Source organism: Triticum dicoccoides, chromosome 5B (assembly GCF_002162155.2).
Source record: "Triticum dicoccoides isolate Atlit2015 ecotype Zavitan chromosome 5B, WEW_v2.0, whole genome shotgun sequence".
Taxonomy (NCBI): Eukaryota; Viridiplantae; Streptophyta; class Magnoliopsida; order Poales; family Poaceae; genus Triticum; species Triticum dicoccoides.
The window spans coordinates 473,131,552-473,153,532 of NC_041389.1; the positions used below are offsets into that span (position 1 = coordinate 473,131,552).

Consider the following 21,981-nt stretch of genomic DNA (forward strand, 5'->3'; position numbering starts at 1 on the left):
AAGTTGCATACATCTTCAGAAACTTCAGTTGTTAATCCTCAGCTGAAGAAAATGGCTGACGGCAAGAAGCCACAGAAGGGAGGAAAAAGGCCTGAGGTCAACACAGCGTTTGAAATCCCTGAGGATATCTATGCTGGATATTGCACTCCAAATGAGGCCAAGTTTGGCAAGGAGGACAAGAATCAGCGCAAAGTGCGCATACAACGAATTGAGAGGAGATGGGCACGAGAATGGAGGGAGTACAGATATGTTACTCCCAAGTACATGAAGAAATTCGCGCTCAATCCTCCATGCTCAAGACCTCCATTGAGGCCTGGCCAACTGGCGGATCCCACGAGCCTCAAGCGCGGTGAGGACTATGCTACTGAATGGGCTAGGTGCCAGGCCAAACTAGCCAAGCAAGCAAAAGAAGCAGTGAGGAAATTCAATGAAGATTCTGCTGCTGCTGCTAACGCTGCTGAGGCCTCTGGCAGTAAGCCCAGAAAGGCTGTGCCAAAGAAGCCTGCCCACAAGTCTAGTGCTTCTCCTTCAATGCCCTCACGGCCAAGCTCCTCAGCAATGCCCTCACGGCCAGCATCTTCAAAGCCCTCACAGCCAATTCCTCAGTCTGCTCCTCCTCCTCCAACAAAGTCTCCAGCTGCTCCGTCAAAATCTTCGGCACCTGTGCATCTTGCCACGTGCCAAAGGACTCAAGGCTTCTCTATTGCCTCAGGAGCATCTGCAAGCTCCTCGGTTGCTCGACGTTCCTTAGCTGGTCCCTCACTGCTGAAGAAAAAGGCCACTGTTGGACGAGGTATTCGACCAAGTCCTCACAAGAAGCAAGTCGCTTTCCAAGTGCCCTCTGATGATGATGAGGCGGATGATGATGAACTTACTGAAATCATCAGAGACAGACAAGCAAGGGCCGCTAGAGCCAAAGGCAAGAATGTGCCACTACTTTTGGATCCCAAGTTGATCCTCGATTTCATCGACTTATGGCACAAGGACCCAGCTACACCTTTGCCGGAGATGAACCTCACTCCTGGTCAAAGCCATGTTCTCACTCACTTCATTGAGGAAGAGAAATGGAAATATGAAGAAGGACGAAGGCTGAAGAAAGTGCCATACAAGAAACAGTGCTACCTCAAGGACAATGTCCTCACTCTCACTCCTGATCAGCTCATTGCCTTGCAAGAGGAAATCAAGCAACTGAGTGATGATTTCAATCGATACCATGCTGATTGGAAGGGAGCAAAGGTTCGATTCATCAATTTGACGAAGACTTTCTCTTCAACTGCCTCTGCACCGGTGCATGTTGAAATTCCTCAGGCTAAAGAATTTGCTCAGCCCACTAAAGAACATGCCAGCACCGCTGATGTCAGTATGGCTGCTGAAGAAAATGAGAGTACCAGGGCTGATGACTCCATTCCAGCCGCCGATGATATTGCCAGGGCATCCACTAGTGATGCGCCTAAAGAAAGTGAACAAATCAGGGCAACTACAATAGTTGCGCCTGAAGAAAATGCACCTCCTGCGCCTACACCAACTCCTATCCTTCCATCTGCTCTTGATGTGAAGAAGACCAAGGCTGCAGAGCGTGGAGCGATGAAGAAAAGGAAGGCATCAACTTCATCAAATTCTTCAGCTCTGAAGAAGATGAAGACTCTGATTAGTTCAATTGACAATCCAATTGATGTCATTCCCATCTCGTCAATGCCATCAAAGGACCTTGTTCCTTTTGGTGAAGAATATGATATTCCCGAGGAATCTGATGAAGAAACTCCATCTGCTACTTCAACAGAGCAGTTGGATGAAGAAATTGAAGTGGATGAGATCCCTTCAACCCCTGTCATTTCCTCACCTATGCCTCAGTTTACTGCTGAAGAGGCAGGTGTTGAACAAATTGAAGATGAGGATGTGGACATTGGATGTACCACTCCTGTGCTCAATGATGAATTTTGGGATAGTCAACATCCAAACTCACCAATGTTCACTCCTCTCCAAGTTGTTCCTCAGTCCCCAGCCACTACTGAAGTACAAGTGGGATCTGATGAACCTCGTGAAACCCCATCTGCTCATGAAGACATTCCAGCCACTAGCGCTGATGAAAATGTGAATGAAGAACAGATGACTCAGGCTGCAGATGCAGAAGAAACTGAAATTCCTCAGCATGAGGAACCTGAGATTGCGATTCCTGAGGTGATACTGCAAATCACAGACACTCCTCATCCCAAGCCAAAGAATCCCTTCTCCAAGAAGCCAAAATTCAAGGCTGATGATTTCTTCGGCGAGCACGTATTCTTCACTGAATTCAACCCTTATGACAATGCTCATCTTAGAAGGAAGCGTTTCTGGACTGCCAACCAGGCAAACTTCTATTCCTCAGTTCTATTTGACAAGGACAAAGTCTTCGATCATGAGCACATTCCTCACGTGGACATGGAATCTATGCCATGTTTCACGCCGGTTCTCAGTATGCTTCACGATGCAGGCTTGCTGAATTTCTGCACTGACATCGTTGATTGGAATGAAGAGCTTATTCTTCAATTCTACGCAACTTTGCATATCACAAGCGATGCTACTGACGTCAACTCATGGGTGTTGGACTGGATGACTGAAAACACTCATTACAAGGCACCAGCCTCTGAATTGCTTTGTGCCTTGCCAATCAGTCCTCCACCAGAAGGCGCTCACTGTCTATATGATGAACCTGAACTTACTGATCATTATATGCAAGTGCTCATGAAGCCGCTGAAGCCTGGACAAGCTCAAAGGACCAAATTCCTCGTGAAGGATTTGCTCTATGTGCCCAGAACCATATACCGCATTCCGACGAAGACTATCAGCCCAATCAAAGGACATGATTCTTCAGATGAAGAAATTGTGAGGATGATGAAGAATATGCTCTTCAACATCATGCATGGTATTCCTATCAATTACCATGATTTCTTCATGAGGACTCTTGCAAACGTTGCACTTTCTCCATTTGAGTTGAAGCCTTACACGCCGTGGATCATGAGATTCCTCAGAACAAGGTCTTCACTCAACTACAAGGCTGATTTTCAGAATCACCTCAGCTACTTGCCCCCAATTGAAGTCCTCAAGCGGATCATTTCCTCATCTGATGAGAAGGGCAAGTCACCAGCTGTGATCGATGAAGGCATTCGTCCATTGGATGGTCAGTTCCGCAAAGCTGCATCCTACTCCACCAATGATGACTCTGCCACACATGATTCTGCTGCCAATGCTCCAAAGTCAAGTCCTCAAGCTACTGCTCCACGTGTGATGACTGACCGTGAATTGCTCATAAGTCTTCACCAGAAGGTTGATCGGAATCACAAATGGGTTAAGCGTCAGTTTGGCTCTATTCTTCACAACATGACTTCTACACATAATGCAGTGAAGAAAAACCACCACTACCTCCATGAAGTGTTTGATCGCACCTGGGCTATTTTGTCACATCTATATGGTGAAGAAGATCTGAAGCAAGTGGGCTTCAAGGAAGACTTTGACTGGTCTGCACCTCCTCCGAAGAAATTCAAGAAGGTCAAGGTTCCTTCCTTGGTGGCCAGCTCCTATTCTTCATCACGCGCCACGGACGAGCATGAAGATTTGGACGACACTGCAGCAGGCCCTACAACGACTCAAGACCCTGACAGCGCTGGCGCTCCTCCATCATCATGATATTCTTCAGGGGCGTTAGTCCTCAGTTTCAACCCTTTTGGTCATGCGATGACAAAGGGGGAGAAATTTGAGTTAGTCTTTAAGCGGGTCTATATATGGGCGTTTTTTTGCTAAGTTAGAACTCTCATTCTTCTGATGACTTTGCTGGATCGAGTTGTAATCTTAAACTCTATGGTGGCTTGATACTTTTGTTGTGTTCTTCTGCATGCTTATTCCTCATTAATGTTAATGCACGCATGCTGAATCACATCAGTCACCATATTTCATCATGCATTTCAAATTCCTCATATTATATGTCAAATGCGTGTACGAATTACAAGATATAGGGGGAGATCTCCATGATTATACTCTTCAAGTGTGCATTGCTTCAAAAGCAAATACCTCACTATGCACATCTTCAGGGGGAGTTCTTCTATATCTTGCAATCAAATTCCTCAATATTAGTATTTACACTTCACATGTTTATCCCCGTTGAAAACGTAACCTATATTGTCATCAATCACCAAAAGGGGGGAGATTGTAAGTGCATCTAGTGCCCCTTAGTGATTTTGGTGTATTGAAGACTTATAGGTTAAGAGACTGATGCGTTTGTGAGTATGCACAGGTCTATAAGTCTATGAGGAGTTTGATATTTACAGAGAAAGTTGACCCCTAAAAATGAAGTTCTTCGACTGAAGACTTTGGATTTCTGAAGACTTTCTGAAGACTTTGAAAGTGAAGAAATTGGTGTGACCTTGAAGACTTGGTAATCATTCGAGGAACATGAAGCGTGAAGACTTTTGTTTTCATACTTTCGTTTTTCTCTTTCTTGAGTCATAGGAAACACCGTATTGTTAAAGGGGGTCGAGGAAATACTAAGGAAAAATTTCCATGTGATGCTCAACTCAAAATCCTACACCTACCAATCCTTTCGAGTGAAGCCATTGGAAATCTCGCACAGTTCAGCCATATTCTTCAGTGACAGAGACGAAGTTCTTCTGGTCTATGAGGAATTTGTTCTGACTGAAGAGTTAGGAATTCGCCAGTGCGAATTGCCTACCAAGTGAGGAACATGATAGTCCTGAGGAATTCGAACCTCAAATATTCCGACCGTTGTTGTGCTATGCGCCAGCTGTCCCAAAATATCTACCCACCTAACGATCATATCAGACAAGGGCATTTATGTCTTATCATGTCGGGCTGCTCCCTAGGCTATAAATAGCCGCCCCCTACAACCACTAGCTGGTTGGCTGCTCCGAGAGAGAGCAACCCATCCTCCGAGGACTTTGAGTGAAAATCATCAAGTGAGGAAATCCCAAACCCAAACCTACAAAACCCCAAGTGATTGAGCATCATTGAAGAGATTGATCCTGCATGGATCCGACGCTTGTTTCCTTTGAAGATTGTGCTTCTTCCAGATGGTTAGGCGTCAAGGTCTAGAGCATCCAAGAGGAATTGTGGATCGCCGAGTGACCGAGTTTGTGAAGGTTCGGAAGTCACCTGAAGACTTACCACGAGTGATTGGGCGAGATCTGTGTGACTTTAGCTCAAGGAGAATACGGTGAGGACTGTGTGTTCGGGACTGGGTGTCCTCGAGTTTAAATACTCAGCCGCTCCAACCAGATGTACAACTGAGACAACAGTTGGAACTAGTCTACCAAATCATTGTCTTCACCGAGCTAACTAGTTCTATTTCCTCAACTCTTTCATTTCCTCATGTATGTTGTTGTGTGTTTGTTCATATTTGCTTGAAGACTTTGACTAAAGACTTTCTCAATTTCCTCAGTTCTATTTCTTCAGTCTGATCGTCTTGTTCCTTGTGTTATCCCGTGTTTACGCTTTCTGTACTCTGTGCTTGTCTTCATTTCATCACGATGACTATGCTTGTGTTATGTTATGTTCCTTTCTGAGTACTTATTCCGCTGCTAGTAGTTCTTCATTTAGGAATTTCCTCAACAGCAAATTCCTCAGTGAAGAATTCATAAAAATCGCCTATTCACCCTCCCTTTAGTTTATATAACGCACTTTCAGGTTAGTTACCACATCAGTAGTTGAAGATATTGCAACAGGAATAGCAGTAGAACATTCAGCAACCGAGGCAGCGTTATCACGCTCAATGCATTTTAGGCATGGTGGTTCAAATCCTTCCTGAGCGGGACTGATCTGTTGAGCGCGAAGTGACTCATTCTCCTTTTGAAGATCTTCATGAGCCGATCTCAATTTCTCAAGTTCCTGCTTCCTTTGAAGATAATCATAGGAAAGCTTTTCATGATAAGTTGAGAGCGATTCATGTCGACGTTCAAGTTCCTGGTAATTAACATGAAGATTTTTTATATCTTCAATTAAGGACTGAGACTTGGTCATTTCCGCATCCAACAGGTCATTGCTTTTGTCTATCAGTTTTTGAGTATGTTCCATAGCTTTCTGTTGTTCAGTTGCAATTTTAGCAAGTGTTTTGTAACTAGGTTTGGATTCACCATCAGAGTCATCTTCACTAGATGTTTGAAAGTAAGCATCGTGTGATTTTACCGTGGCACCATGTGCCATGAAGCAGTAGGTGGGAGGCGAGTCGTCCTTGTCATTATCATCAGTGTTGGTGACAGAGCCATTGTCTTCAGTGTTGAAGATGGACTTGGCGATGTAGGCTGTAGCTAGAGCCAGACTCGCAACACCAGAGTCAGACTCTTCCTCAGACTCCACCTCCGCCTCCTCAGAAGCATACTCCTCCTCTGAATCCATTTCCTTGCCAACAAAGGCACGGGCCTTGCCAGATAAGCTCTTCTTGTGTGATAAAGACTTGGAAGAAGACTTGGAAGAAGATTTTGAGGATTTCTTCTTCTTCTTGTCATCAGAATCATATTCCTTGCTCTTCTTCTTCTTCTTCTTCTCATTGTCCCACTGTGGACACTCAGAGATGTAGTGACCAGGTTTCTTGCACTTATGGCAGGTTCTCTTCTTGTGGTCAGAAGCTTCATCATTCCTTGAGCTGGATTGTGAAGACTTTCTGAAGCCTTTCTTCTTGGTGAATTTCTGGAACTTCTTCACAAGCATGGCAAGCTCCTTTCCAATGTTTTCAGGATCACCAGAACTGCAGTCATATTCTTCTTCAGATGAGGAAGCAACAACCTTTGCCTTCAAAGCGCGAGTTCGGCCATAGTTGGGGCCATAGATATCTCGTTTCTCAGATAGCTGGTACTCATGTGTGTTGAGCCTCTCAAGTATGTCAGACGGATCGAGTGTCTTGAAGTCAGGGCGTTCTTGTATCATCAGGGCTAAGGTGTCAAATGAGGTGTCAAGAGATCTCACTAGTGTCTTCACTATTTCATGCTTCGTGATCTCAGTGGCGTCGAGTGCTTGGAGCTCATTTGTGGTATCAGTGAGGCGATCAATGTGAGCTGGACATTCTCATTATTGTGTCTCTTGAAGCGGTTGAAGAGGTTGCGGAGAGTACTGATCTGTTGACCTCGCTGAGTGGAGACGCCTTCATTGACATTGGAGAGCCAGTCCCAGACTAGCTTCGACGTTTCCAGAGCACTCACACGACCATATTGTCCTTTGGTCAGATGACCACAGATGATGTTCTTGGCTGTAGAGTCCAGTTGAATGAACTTCTTGACATCAGCAGGGGTGACACCTTCACCAGTCTTGGGAATGCCGTTCTTGACGACATACCATAGATCGACATCAATGGCTTCAAGATGCATGCGCATCCTATTCTTCCAGTAGGGATACTCAGTGCCATTGAAGATGGGGCACGCAGCGAAGACTTTGATTATCCCTGCAGTCGACATAGCTAAAACTCCAGGCGGTTAAACCGAATCACACAAAACAAGGGAGTACCTTGCTCTAATACCAATTGAAAGGGCTAGTTATCGAATAGAGGGGGGGGGGGTGAATAGGCGATTGATACGTCTCCAACGTATCTATAATTTTTGATTGTTCCATGCTATTATATTACCCCTTTTGGATGTTTATGGGCTTTATTTTCCACATTTATATCATTTTTGGGACTAACCTACTAACCGAAGGCCCATCCCGTATTGCTGTTTTTTTGCCTATTTCAGTATTTCGAAGAAAAGGAATATCAAACGGAGTCCAAACGGAATGAAACCTTCGGGAGCGTGATTTTTGGAACGAACGTGATCCGGAGAACTTGGAGTGCAAGTCAAGCAACAAATGAGGCGACTAGGATATAGGAGGGCGCGCCCACCCTTCCTGGGCGCCCCCTGTCTCCTGGGCCCCTTAAGCAGCCACCGACGTACTTCTTCCCCCCTATATATACCTACGTACCCCCAAAACATCCAGGAAGCAACCAAAACACAATTTCCACCGCCATAACCTTCTGTATCCGCGAGATCCCATCTTGGAGCCTTCGTCGGCGCTCCGCCGGAGGGGGAATCGACCATGGAGGGCTTCTACATCAACACCATAGCCCCTTTGATGAGTTGTGAGTAGTTTACCACAGACCTTCGGGTCCATAGTTATTAGCTAGATGGCTTCTTCTCTCTTTTTGGATCTCAATACAATTTTCTCCCCCTCTCTTGTGGAGATCTATTCGATGTAAACTCTTTTTGCGGTGTGTTTGTCGAGATCCGATGAATTGTGGGTTTATGATCAAGTTTATCTATGAGTATTTGAATCTTCTCTGAATTCTTTTATGTATGATTGAGTTATATTTGCAAGTCTCTTCGAATTATCAGTTTGGTTTGGCCTACTAGATTGATCTTTCTTGCCATGGGAGAAGTTCTTAGCTTTGGCTTCAATCTTGCGGTGTCCTTACCCAGTGATAGAAAGGTTGCAAGGCACGTATTGTATTGTTGCCATCGAGGATAAAAAGATGGGGTTTATATCATATTGCATGAGTTTATCCCTCTACATCATGTCATCTTTCTTAATGTGTTACTCTGTTCTTATGAACTTAATACTCTAGATGCATGCTGGATAGCGGTCGATGTGTGGAGTAATAGTAGTAGATGCAGGCAGGAGTCGGTCTACTTGTCACGGATGTGATGCCTATATACATGATCATGCCTATATAATCTCATAATTATTCGATTTTCTATCAATTGCTCGACAGTAATTTGTTCACCCACCGTAATACTTATGTTATCTTGAGAGAAGCCACTAGTGAAACCTATGGCCCCCGGGTCTATCTTTTATCATATTAGCTTTCAATCTACTTTTATTTGCATCTTTACTTTTTGCGTCTATATTATAAAATACCAAAAATATATTTATCTTACCATACTATCTCTATCAGATCTCACTTTCGCAAGTGGTCGTGAAGGGATTGACAACCCCTTTATTGCGTTGGTTGCGAGTTCTTTGTTTGTTTGTGTAGGTGTGTGGGACTTTTGAGGAGCCTCCTACTGGATTGATACCTTGGTTCTCAAAAACTGAGGGAAATACTTACGCTACTATTGCTGCATCACCCTTTCCTCTTCAAGGAAAACCAACACAAGCTCAAGATGTAGCAAGAAGGATTTCTGGCGCCGTTGCCGGGGAGGTCTTCGCTCAAGTCAAGACATACCAAGTACCCATCACAAACTCATCTCCCTCGTGTTTACATTATTTGCCATTTGCCTCTCGTTTTCCTCTCCCCCACTTCACCCGTTTTATTTGCCCTATCTTTCCCAATCTCCTTCTCTCTTTTCTGTTTACCTTCCCGTTACCATGGCCGAATCAAAAAGAACTAAGGGTCCTCTCCCGGGTTCTAGTACCTTGGATGACCCCTCTATCCTCTCTAAGCTCATAATAATGATGTTATGGAAAGACCCACCGGGGTCACCAATGAGAGCTTCAATAATTTTGATGAAGATGACTCCGGAATTTTTCGTTATTTGCTTGATGAGTCTTTAAAAGATGCTTGGGATAGGTTATTAAGGATTCGGGCTAGCTATGTGCCACAATATCAAATTGAAGTTTACTTCAAAAGTTTCTATGTTGGCTTGCCCACTTCTTTCAAACAAGTTCTAGATTCTATTTTTTAAGAAGGTTTTCTTGAAGTGGATGCTATAGATACCTATGAAAAAATGAAAACCATATTTGGGCACCATTTGAATGATAAGGTTGAATCAACTACTCTCTTGTGCTTTTATCAAAATAAAATTATCAAAGAGATAAAGTCTAGCTTAGATGCAAATTTTTGTAACGTGCTTAATCTTACTTCATCCATTAATGGCAATGTGCTCACCCTAAATAGAAGAATGAATGCCATAGAAAGGAGATCCTCTTTTTCCTTTCCAAGTGCCAAAGATGGCACTACTTAGATCTATCTTCGCTTTTATGCCTAGCTAGGGGCGTTAAACAATAGCGCTAGTTGGGAGGCAACCCAATTTTCTTTGTGTTTTTTGTTTTTGTTCCTGTTTAGTAATAATTTTTGCATATAATTTCTGTTTAGATGTGTGTTCATGTTTTAATTAGTGTTTGTGCCAAGTAGAACCTATAGGATAACCTATGATGATAGTTGATTAGATTCTGCTGAAAAACAGAAACTTTGCACTCACGAGAAAAAAATCAATATATCACAGAAACATGCTTTTGCATTGATTCTTTTTTCTGCTGATCAATAAACAAATTGTCCAGTACGTCCTATTTTGGTAGGATTTTTTAGAGTTTCAGAAGTTTGCGTTAGTTACAGATTGCTACAGACTATTCTGTTTTTGACAGATTCTGTTTTTCGTGCGTTGTTTGCTTATTTTGATGCATCAATGGCTAGTATGTAAGGGTATGAACCATAGAGAACTTGGAATACAGTAGGTTTAACACCGAACGAGTTCATTACAATACCTTATGTGGTGGTTTTGTTTTCTTTCACTAACGGAGCTTATAAGATTTCCTGTTGAGTTTTGTGTTGTGAAGTTTTCAAGTTTTGGGTAAAGCTTTAATGGACTATGGAATAAAGAGTGGCAAGAGCCTAAGCTTGGGGATGCCCAAGGCACCCCAAGATATTCAAGAATAGCCAAAAGCCTAAGTTTGGGGATGCCCCGGGAAGGCGTCCCCTCTTTCGTCTTCGTTCATTGGTAACTTTACTTGGAGCTATATTTTTATTTGCCACATGATATGTGTTTTGCTTGGAGCGTCATGTGTTATATTAGTATTTGCTTTTTAGTTTACCACAATCATCCTTGCTGTACACACCTTTTGGTAGAAGCCTACTTGATTTGAATTTATTAGAATATGCTATGTGCTTCATTTATATCTTTTGAGCTTGTTAGTTTTTTCTCTAGTGCTTCACTTATATCTTTTTGAGCACGGCGGTGGCTTTATTTTATAGAAATTGCTAGTATCTCATGCTTCACTTATATTATTTTGAGAGTCTTTTAGAACAGCATGGTATTTGCTATGGTTATAAATTGGTCCTAGAATGGTAGGCATCCAAGTTGGGTATAATAAAAACTATCATAGAAAGTGAATTGGATGCTATGATCAATTTGATACTTGATAATTGTTTTGAGATATGGAGGTAGTGATATTAAAGTCATGCTAGTTGGGTGATTATGAATTTAAAGAATGCTTGTGTTGAAGTTAGCAAGTCCCGTAGCATGCACGTTTTGTTAAAGTTGTGTAACAAATTTGAAACATGAAGTGTACCTGGCTTGTGCATCCTTATGAGTGGCGGTCGGGGACGAGCGATTGTCTTTTCCTACCAATCTATCCCTCTAGGAGCATGCACGTAGTGCTTGATTTTTGATGACTTCTAAATTTTTGCAATAAGTATATGAGTTCTTTTGACTAATGTTGAGTCCATGGATTATACTCACTTTTACCTTTCCACCATTGCTAGCCTCTTCGGTACCGTGCATTGCCCTTTCTCACCTTGTGAGTTGATGCAAACTTCACCGGTGCATCCAAACCCCGTGATATGATACGCTCTATCACACATAAACCTCCTTATATCTTCCTCAAAACAGCCACCATACCTACCTATTATGGCATTTCCACAGCCATTCTAAGATATATTGCCATGCAACTTTCCACCGTTCTGTTCATCATCATCATGACATACTTTACTTTTGTCATATTGCCATTGCATGATCATGTAGTTGACATCGTATTTGTGGCAAAGCCACCATGCATAATTTTTCATACATGTCACTCTTGATTCATTGCACCATCCCGGTACACCGCCGGAGGCATTCATATAGAGTCATATCTTGTTCTAGTTTCGAGTTGTAATTCATATGTTGTAATCAATGAAAGTGTGATGATCATCATTATTAGAGCATTGCCCAAAAAAGAAAAAAAAAGAAAAAAAACAGGCCAAAGAAAAAAATAGAAAATAAAAAAAAAGAAAATAAAGAAAATAAATAAAAGGGGCAATGTTACTATCTCTTTTTCCACACTTGTGCTTCAAAGTAGCACCATGTTCTTCATGTAGTGAGTCTCATATATTGTGCTTCAAAGTAGCACCATGTTTTTTTATAGTGAGCCTCATATGTTGTCACTTTCATATACTAGTGGGAATTTTTCATTATAGAACTTGGCTTGTATATTCCTACGATGGGCTTCCTCAAATGCCCTAGGTCTTCGTGAGCAAGCAAGTTGGATGCACACCCACTAGTTTTCTTTTGTTGAGCATTCATTTATAGCTCTAGTGCATCCGTTGCATGGCAATCCCTACTCCTCATGTTGACATCAACTGATGGGCATCTCCATAACCCGTCGATTATCCTCTTCAATGTGAGACTTTCTCCTTTTTTGTCTTCTCCACACAATCCCCATCATTATATTTTATTCCACCCATAGTGCTATATCCATGGCTCACGCTCATGTATTGCGTGAAGGTTGAAAAAGTTTGAGATTATTTAAGTATGAAACAATTGCTTGGCTTATCATCGGGGGTGTAGAATTTGGGAACATCTTTGTGTGACAGAAATGAAGCATAGCCTAACTATATGATTTTATAGGGATGAACTTTCTTTAGCCATGTTATTTTGAGAAGACATGATTGCTTTGATTAGTATGCTTGAAGTATTACTATTTCTTTTATCAACATGAACTTTTATTTTGAATCATTTGGATCTGAACATTCATGCCACAATAAATAAAATTACATTGAGAATTATGCTAGGAAGCATTCCACATAAAAAATTCTGTTTTTATCATTTACCTACCCGAGGACGAGCAGGAATTAAGCTTGGGGATGCTTGATACTTCTCCAACGTATCTATAATTTTTTATTGTTCCATGCTATTATATTACCCCTTTTGGATGTTTATGGGCTTTATTTTACACATTTATATCATTTTTGAGACTAACCTACTAACCGGAGGCCCAACCCGTATTGTTTTTTTTTTTTGCCTATTTCAGTATTTCGAAGAAAAGGAGTATCAAACTGAGTCCAAACGGAATGAAACCTTCGGGAGCGTGATTTTTGGAACGAACGTGATCCAGAGAACTTGGAGTGCAAGTCAAGCAACAAACGAGGCGGCCAGGAGATAGGAGGGCGCGCCCACCCTTCCTAGGCGCGCCCCCTATCTCCTGGGCCCCTCGAGCGGCCACCGACGTACTTCTTCCTCCTATATATACCTACGTACCCCGAAAACATCCAGGGAGCAACCAAAACACAATTTTCACCGCCGTAACCTTCTGTATCTGCGAGATCCCATCTTGGAGCCTTCGCCGGCGCTCCGCCGGAGGGGGAATCGACCATGGAGGGCTTCTACATCAACACCATAGACCCTCTGATGAGTTGTGAGTAGTTTACCACAGACCTTCGGGTCCATAGTTATTAGCTAGATGGCTTCTTCTCTCTTTTTGGATCTCAATACAATGTTCTCCCCCTCTCTTGTGGAGATCTATTCGATGTAAACTCTTTTTGCGGTGTGTTTGTCGAGATCCGAAGAATTGTGGGTTTATGATCAAGTTTATCTATGAGTAATATTTGAGTCTTCTCTGAATTCTTTTATGTATGATTGAGTTATCTTTGCAAGTCTCTTCGAATTATCAGTTTGGTTTGGCCTACTAGATTGATCTTTCTTGCCATGGGAGAAGTGCTTAGCTTTGGGTTCAATCTTGTGGTGTCCTTACCCAGTGATAGAAAGGGTTGCAAGGCACGTATTGTATTGTTGCCATCGAGGATAAAAAGATGGGGTTTATATCATATTGCATGAGTTTATCCCTCTACATCATGTCATCTTTCTTAATGCGTTACTCTGTTCTTATGAACTTAATACTCTAGATGCATGCTGGATAGCGGTCGATGTGTGGAGTAATAGTAGTAGATGCAGGCAGGAGTCGGTCTACTTGTCACGGACGTGATGCCTATATACATGATCATGCCTAGATAATCTCATAATTATTCGCTTTTCTATCAATTGCTCGATAGTAATTTGTTCACCCATCGTAATACTTATGCTATCTTGAGAGAAGCCACTAGTGAAACCTATGGCCCCCGGGTCTATCTTTTATCATATTAGCTTTCAATCTACTTTTATTTGCATCTTTACTTTTTGCATCTATATTATAAAATACCAAAAATATATTTATCTTATCATACTATCTCTATCAGATCTCACTTCCGCAAGTGGCCGTGAAGGGATTGACAACCCCTTTATTGCGTTGGTTGCGAGTTCTTTGTTTGTTTGTGTAGGTGCGTGGGACTTTTGGGGAGCCTCCTACTAGATTGATATCTTGGTTCTCAAAAACTGAGGGAAATACTTACGCTACTATTGCTGCATCACCCTTTCCTCTTCAAGGAAAACCAACGCAAGCTCAAGACGTAACAGCGATTTTATGAAAGTCTTCAAAACATGGAAGTTTCGAAGACAAACAATAGAAACAACACTATTCATATGCAGCGGAAGGTAGACTACACTAGACAAGCCATAGTCAAGTATTCAATAAAGTGAAAGCACGAAGACTATTAGCAGCTAGGTAGTAAAGATCAGGATGGAAGATAGTATGAAGCCAATCAGAACAGGTAGTCACACAGTGAAGTCAAACAGATAATGCAAGCATGCAATGACTTCATGAAGACAAATTGTAGTAGAGAGGAGTGAGAGATAGAACCAGTAGCTTCAGGAGGACAGGGATTTATTCGACCAGTTCCAGTTGTTGTGACAACTGTACGTCTGGTTAGGGAGGCTGAGATTCAACTCAGAAGACCGCGTCTTCACCTTATTCCCCTTGAGCTAAGGACACCTAGTCCCCGCCCAATCACTCTAGTAAGTCTTCAAGGTAGACTTCCAAACCTTCACAGACTTCGTTCACTAGCAATCCATAATGGCTCTTGGATGCTCAGAACGCGACGCCTAACCGGCTGGAGGATTCACAGTCCTCAAGTGTAACAAGTCTTCAGATCACGCGGACAGAAGGACTTTAGTGATGCCATAATCTCTTTGGGCTCTGGGTGGTTTGGGCTTTGTCCTCGCAAGGATTCTCTCTCAAAAGCTTCGGAGGTGGGTTGCTCTCAAAACGACAAAAACCGTGTACTAACTCTGAGCAGCCACCAATTTATGGTGTAGGGGGTGGGCTATTTATAGCCACAGGGCAACCCGACCTGATTTGTCCGAAATGACCCTAGGTCACTAAGGAACTGACACGTGTCACAACGGTCAGATTTCAAACACACGCGACAGCTTGATTTGGGCTACAAGTAAAGCTGACTTATCTGACTCTGAATAAGATTTGCTCTCATTATCTTCGCTCGAAAACATAGGATTTGGTTGAGCATCACTTCAGTCATTCTGACTTTGTTCACTTGGACCCCGCTTAACAGTGCGGTGGTTCCTATGACTCAACAAAGAAGAAAAGGAAAGAACGAAACAACTAAGTCTTCGCGCTCCATAGTCTTCACTCAATGTCTTCTCGTGTCATAGTCTTCAACGTGAATAGCTTCACAGAACACCATTGTCTTCAATATTTTCATACATTTTTAGGGGTCATCTCCGGTAGGTAAACCGAATCAATGATGGACTACTACCTGGGTTATCCTGCAATTCTCACAAACACATTAGTCCCTCAACCAGGTTTGTCATCAATACTACGAAACCAATTAGGGGTGGCACTAGATGCATTTACAACTACCCTCAGGGTGATTTCTAGAATGCAACAACATCCTAATAAACTTCCTTCACTCGGCGGATTATTTTTGCATGGACTTGAGCTCTTGAAACAAAGAATTTGTTGGGGTATTGGTGATGGCAAGCGAACTCGGATACTTACTAATCATTTGATCCCTTCTATACCTCTATCTTTGCTCATGGCGATCTCTCCAATTCCAGTAATGTAACAATGCACTGTTTAATTGTTGAGGCTACACGCACATGGAATAATGAAACTACAACAGACTTTTTTGATGTACATATTGATGCACCTATTTTACACATACCTATCAATCCTTTTGTTTGTGAGGATTTTTGCTGCACCTATTTTACACATACCTATCAATCCGTTTGTTTGTGAGGATTTTGCTCGCTAGCCATCTACAAGGTATGCGGAGTATACTGTGAAATCAGCTTATAATTTGGCGTGTTCAGACGTTTCCTGGTAGCTGAAAGCCGCCCACTTCTCATAGAGCGATTGAAGAGAAATTTTGAAAATCAATCTTGTCAATTAAGGCTCTTGATAAGATGAAGATCGTCCTTTGCGTCTCCCACATAATTGTTTATCTTCCGGCGAACAACTTCCTAGGCGTCAGGTTCCAACTCTGGTAAAATGCTGCTTCTGTAGCAGAACGGAAAAGATCGAGCATACCATCCTATTTTGCCCTCATGTTCGTGTTATCTCTGGGATGAGATAAAATCTTCCTATCTTGTTAATTTGTGTTGTGCAGATATCCGCTTACCCATAGAGTGGCTACTTGATTTTCTCCAAAGATGCTCCGGCCGGGAGGCCACTGTTCTTGTTGTGATGGTATGGCATATAGGATGCTAGAAATTAGGTAAGGAATGAGGGTACTTATCATCGTTTGCGTGCCGAACGTCTGTGGAAAGCATTTATTCGAGCCAACACCTGTTTAAAGACACGAGACACATGCTTCTAGCTTCAATTGGTCTTTGCCGCTCGCCGATACAGCCATGGTTTATTGTGATGCTGCTAGTTTTGCTAACCTCAACAAGACTGGTTTGGATGTGGTGGCCCTTGATCATGAAGGAAATTTCCTTGTGGCATGTTCAGAGCCCCTATATAGATCTATCGATCCAGGAATGGGGGAAGCCCTTGCGCTCCGTCGAGCAGTCACAGGGGCTCGCGATAAAAGACTCATGCATGTGATCTTCACCTCGGATTGACTTTCTTTGGTATAATGGATGAATTCTAATATCTGTGATTGATCTGATGTGGGCTGTGTGGTGATGGATAGCAAACAAGCAGACATGCCTTTTATTACCAATTCTTGTAAATTTTTTAGTTTTGTGTGTTTTTTAATTCTATTCCGGATTATGGCCGGGAGACTTTGTATGACTTTATTACTTAATCAATAAAATGCCAACTTTTTTTAGAAAAGCAAGCGAGAGCCAAAAAATGAGCCTACCTAGTACTGTACGGAACATGAAAAAGCTTCACGCGAAGGCGAGACATATAAGCTAGCGCAAATGCTACATCTACGTCCTCCCTGATTTTCAGGGGTGGACCTTTCCCTCCCCTTATCTCTGATCACATCTTTCCATGTTGCTTATTAGCTGTACATTATTCTATAAGCTAGTCATGCCATAATTGAGATTTTTTTTAGACAAAGCTATAATCGAGATGTAGCTTTTTCTTTAGGACCATTTTCTTTAGAAACTTTTAGGATCATAATCGAGGGTATAGCTTATCGCGCCGGGTGAATGGGTGATACCCCGCCAGAAAATAAAAACAAATCGGCCCGGCCCGTAGTGACAAGTTCTATTCGACCCGCCCCCTAGTAGTCCTGGCCATCTCAGGCCCGGCCCTGTTGGCCCACACAGGCCCGATCCTAAAATCCAGGGCCTAAGCCCGATGGGCTTGCCCATGGACCGGGCTTGGGCCTGACTTTTGAGCCCACCAATAGGGCCTGTACGGGCTTGGGCTTAGCATATTGGCATTTTAAGGAAGAGGCCGGCCCACGGCCCTAAGCCCTAAAGGCTTTTTAGGGCTTTTTACCAAATGGGCCGGGCTTGGGCTTGAAAAGTAGGCCCAGTGATAGGGCCTGGGAGGGCCTGGGCCTCAGTTTTCTGCCGTGGGCTTTCTCAGGCCCGGCCCAAGCCCGGCCCGGCCCGGCCCATGGCCAGATATAACCCCCAGTCGAGCCCTCAACTACAGCGAGCGCCCTTCGGTTCCTCCGCCTCGGCCCATCCACCCACGTCGACGACGAGCTCTCCCCCCTCTCGTCCCGTGCCCTCCCCCTCGCGACGCCACCGCCGCGTCGCCGGTCGCCGGCTCGCCGCCCCAGGTAGGACGTAGCTAGTCACCCCGCCCGGCCCCGATGGCTGAGGAGCTGGTGCTGGACACGGCGATCCGGGACTGGGTCCTCATCCCGCTCTCCGTGGTCATGGTGCTCATCGGCGTGCTCCGCTACTTCGTCTCCAAGCTCATGCGCTCCCCGCCGTCGGCCTCCCCCTCCCCCGACCCCAAGACCGTCAAGGAGGGGTGCGTACTCTCGCCCTCCCCCTCCCCTCCATCCAATTCCGTCCCGATCTGGCCCCCGACTCGCCCGATCTGAGCGATCTGGATCGAGGAGCTAGCCGGGTTTGCCTGTTTGAGAATTCTGATAGTTGCTGCCGTTGCTACTGAGCTGCTGTCTGCTGATGTAGCTGATGCGAGGGTTTTAACTTTTGCAGGCAGGTCGTCATCAGGGCGAGGAACCTGAGGAACGGCGCGCAGTTCATCCCGGCCAAGGCCTTCAAGGCCCGCAAGCTTTATTACACCAACGGGGTAATTCACTAGAAGCATCTGTGTTTGATACTAAAGCCCAATTTAGGAGACATCAGTTGAGCGTAGTCCTTTAATAGTTAGGATCCAGAATAGAGGGCACACAGAACAGTATTGTGATTGAAGTCAGAGTTGTGGGTTGGCAGGGATGACTTGATGATTACTTGCTTGAATTTCACGTTTTCTTCTCAAACTGTTGGAATAATATGGTCGATTGTATACCTTTGTGACATTCTTGGGTGTATTGTAGGAAGCAGGATTGCTTCATGTCCCTAAAGAGGATGCCCAGAAGGCTCAGGCGGCTATGTTTTCGGACCCAAACATGGCCATGGACATGATGAAGAAGAATCTCTCCATGATAGTTCCACAGGTTCAGTGACATGGAAATTGATTTACCTGTATCGCAATTACCACCACCTTCTACTAACACACTGTGTCATCCTTTTGCAGACACTTACATTTGCATGGGTGAACTTCTTCTTTTCCGGTTTTGTTGCAGGTATGTGCTTTGCCATGTATAACATATACGAATGTGATGCTTGCTCTGTTCATATGCCTTTTCCATGTTCTTACATTTGTATCATGCTGTTGTAAGATCATCACTTTTAAATTTTGATGTACAAACCTGTGCCAATTTCAAGTCAATAAATCTATTGTATGCAATGCCCTTCCCATTTGAAGGAACTTGTGATTTTCACCAAACATTTTGGCCTAAGTGCATGAGTAGATCCAAACATGCTTCTGTTTCACTTACATTAAGAAAAATGCCCTATTGCCTTGGAAAGAATTGTTGAGCAATCTTTGTGCTTCAATGATGAACCTGTTACTGTTCATCGGTGGTGAAATTTGCATATGATGTCATGAGGAGTATATTTTGTTGTGCTCGGGTTTCTTCAGCTATGCTATCAGCTGAAGTTAACTCTTCACTCTGTATGCCTTTAGAAATTTGTAGTTCAGATGTTCACATACTCTAATTTGCGATTATTCACTTTGCACCGTCTTCTGGACTGTGATAATGGGATTTTTGTAGTACAATTCTAGAAGGAAAAATGATGTTTTAAGATCTAGAGATTTATGATAAGTTTAGAGGGATTTATGGCTAATGTATGGGCATATGCAATTATGCACTATCCTTTTCTGTTCTCTTACGATCTTATCCTTGGACTCACATATCTGCTGATCTCTTTTCAGCCAAAATCCCCTTCCCATTGACTCAACGATTCAGGGGAATGCTGCAAAATGGGATAGACCTGAGTACTGTTGATGTGAGCTATGTTAGCAGCCGTTCATGGTGTGTAAGAAACTGATATAATTTTTGTTTGGTATTTCCGGGGTCTAAATGTCTTAACTGTTTGCTGTTTTGATAGGTACTTCCTCAATTTATTTGGCTTGAGGGGTCTTTTCAGTCTCATCCTTGGTGAAGAAAATGGTTAGAGATACACTTTATTACACTCGTACACCAACATCGTGATATTTATTGTTGTTGTAACCGTTTTCCTTATGGTTTATGCATGACATGCAGCCACTGATGATGCCCAAAAGATGATGGCGATGGGTGGTGGAATGGGCTTTAATCCAGCAATGGTACGAGAACCTTAATCTGTATTGGAATTCATGATGTTTAACCCTGTCTTATACTATACATATGCACGTGCATGACACATTTTTAATTTCACAAATTCACGCACATAATATAATGCACATTTTTTATATGTACTGCACTAATAAATCAGATCAAATTTAGTTTGAAAAAATTGCTGTATAGCTTGAAGAAGCTTGAATGGATGATGTTTGGCTTGCATACAGGGTTGCATGTATTGTAACGATGATTTGTATAGTGAGGATATTGGTGATTGCTGTTATTTACAGACTTTTGATCATTTGATGGACTGTCGCTTAGCTGGCTTGGCTTTTCAAATTTGATTGAAATGCTACCTGAGGTTTTCAGTAGCTTTTCAAGTGTTCTGTTGTGCATTGTTATTGCAACTGTCTGCTTCCTCTGGTTCAGTTGTGCCCCCTTGATCTAGGGAACTATCAATTCACATGGTTGACCCCCTTGTGTCATTCTGTGGCCCAGAGTATCATTATATTGATGTTTTACAATGTTTTTTTTAATGTTGGTTTTACCCGAGTGTTTCAGTGTTCTATCTCTAGAATTATTAGCACAGAAAGATTTCACCGTTTTCATTTGGCCATTTTCAGAGCTTGAGCGCAGAGAAAGACAGCCTTGACATCATCCAGCATGACTGGGCTTTACCGAAGATGGAGCGTCATGCTGAAGAGGTGTTGAGGAAACTACTGAAGAATTGACCTGAACAAGCACGACTAGGCCCTGCAACTTTTGTTTTTAGCTTGTTGACTCAGTTATACATCTGTAATTGTATTGTTTATTTACGAGCGCTACTCATTACGAAGACATGAGATATCTTTTTCACTCATGTACTCTGGCAACACTAGTAGAAAAGGATGTATTCCATATCACGTTTCCCCGTAATGCACGAGCTGCTTTTGGTATTCCAAGGTGTCATTCTCTGGGAAAAAAAAGATTGAAATTGTCTGCATTTGCTGTTTGTAAATTGCCTGAAAATGTAATTTTGGTCAGTCAATTTCGTGAGAAGGAGGTGGAGAAGGGCGCCACGGCAGTGAGCCGGAGGCCAGAACTCTCTGGGCGAATGGCACGACACAGGTCTCATCTTAGATGGACTCCAGGATGACGGTTTGCTCCTTCGTTTCCGCCGCTTGGGTGACCTCGTACTCCGTCATGGCGTTCGCCATGGCAAAGCGCGCTGCCGGCTCCGCCGCCTCCTCCATGGGCTGGGGCTTCGCTTTCGGTGGCTGCTTCCCCTTCTCCATGGGCTGGGGCTCTGCTTTCGCTGCCTGCTTCCCCTCCTCCTCCCCTGTCCGCTCCTCCTCATCCTCTAGCTCCAGCGAATCCGGAGGAAGGCTTGCAGCGCGCCTCGCTTGGATCTCCAACAAGCTGCAGACGGCGCTCCGGAGTGAGCATGGCGTAGATTGTGATTCGGAGCCTCGGCATGGTAAGCGGCGAATGGATTGGAAGTGTCGGTGGCGGGGAGGATAGAGGGAAAATGGGGCGGATAGGGTTCGGTTGCCGTTGTCCGGCTTAAATAGCCGGTCTCCTCCCTCGGGTTGCACTCCAGAGCTGCGACCCACGGCGTGGAGCAGAGGAGGCACCCGTCAGACCAGCGGTCTCTCCGAATCCCCTCATGGCCCCTATCGGTCAATCTGACGTGGCGAGCACGTCCACGCGTCCCCATATTTGTCCCATATATGGGCCGGGTATGGGGAGTGCCGGTCAATCCAGGCGTTTGGGCCGGTTATGAAGAGGCCAGTTGGGTGGCAAAAAAACGTTCGGGCACGGGCCGGGCAGCCCGCCCGGGGGGTCCGGTTGTACAGACTCTTAGAGCAACTCTAGCAGACCCTGCAAAATCGGCAAACCCACAAAATTCCGGCGAGTATACGGGCTCAGCCCAATTTTCTGGCCAG

At 43.7% G+C, this 21,981-nt stretch overlaps 1 protein-coding gene across 1 annotated transcript; it reads left to right on the forward strand.

The window, feature by feature from the left end:
- Nucleotides 1-18,031: 18,031 nt before the first annotated feature.
- On the forward strand, nucleotides 18,032-20,991 carry LOC119310914 (ER membrane protein complex subunit 3-like). The gene is made up of 8 exons (XM_037586534.1): nucleotides 18,032-18,195; nucleotides 18,387-18,480; nucleotides 18,728-18,847; nucleotides 18,928-18,976; nucleotides 19,669-19,768; nucleotides 19,845-19,906; nucleotides 20,000-20,061; nucleotides 20,680-20,991. Exons 1-8 carry the CDS (start codon nucleotides 18,032-18,034, stop codon nucleotides 20,785-20,787), a joined length of 759 nt encoding a protein of 252 aa, XP_037442431.1. The 3' UTR covers nucleotides 20,788-20,991.
- Nucleotides 20,992-21,981: the final 990 nt, after the last annotated feature.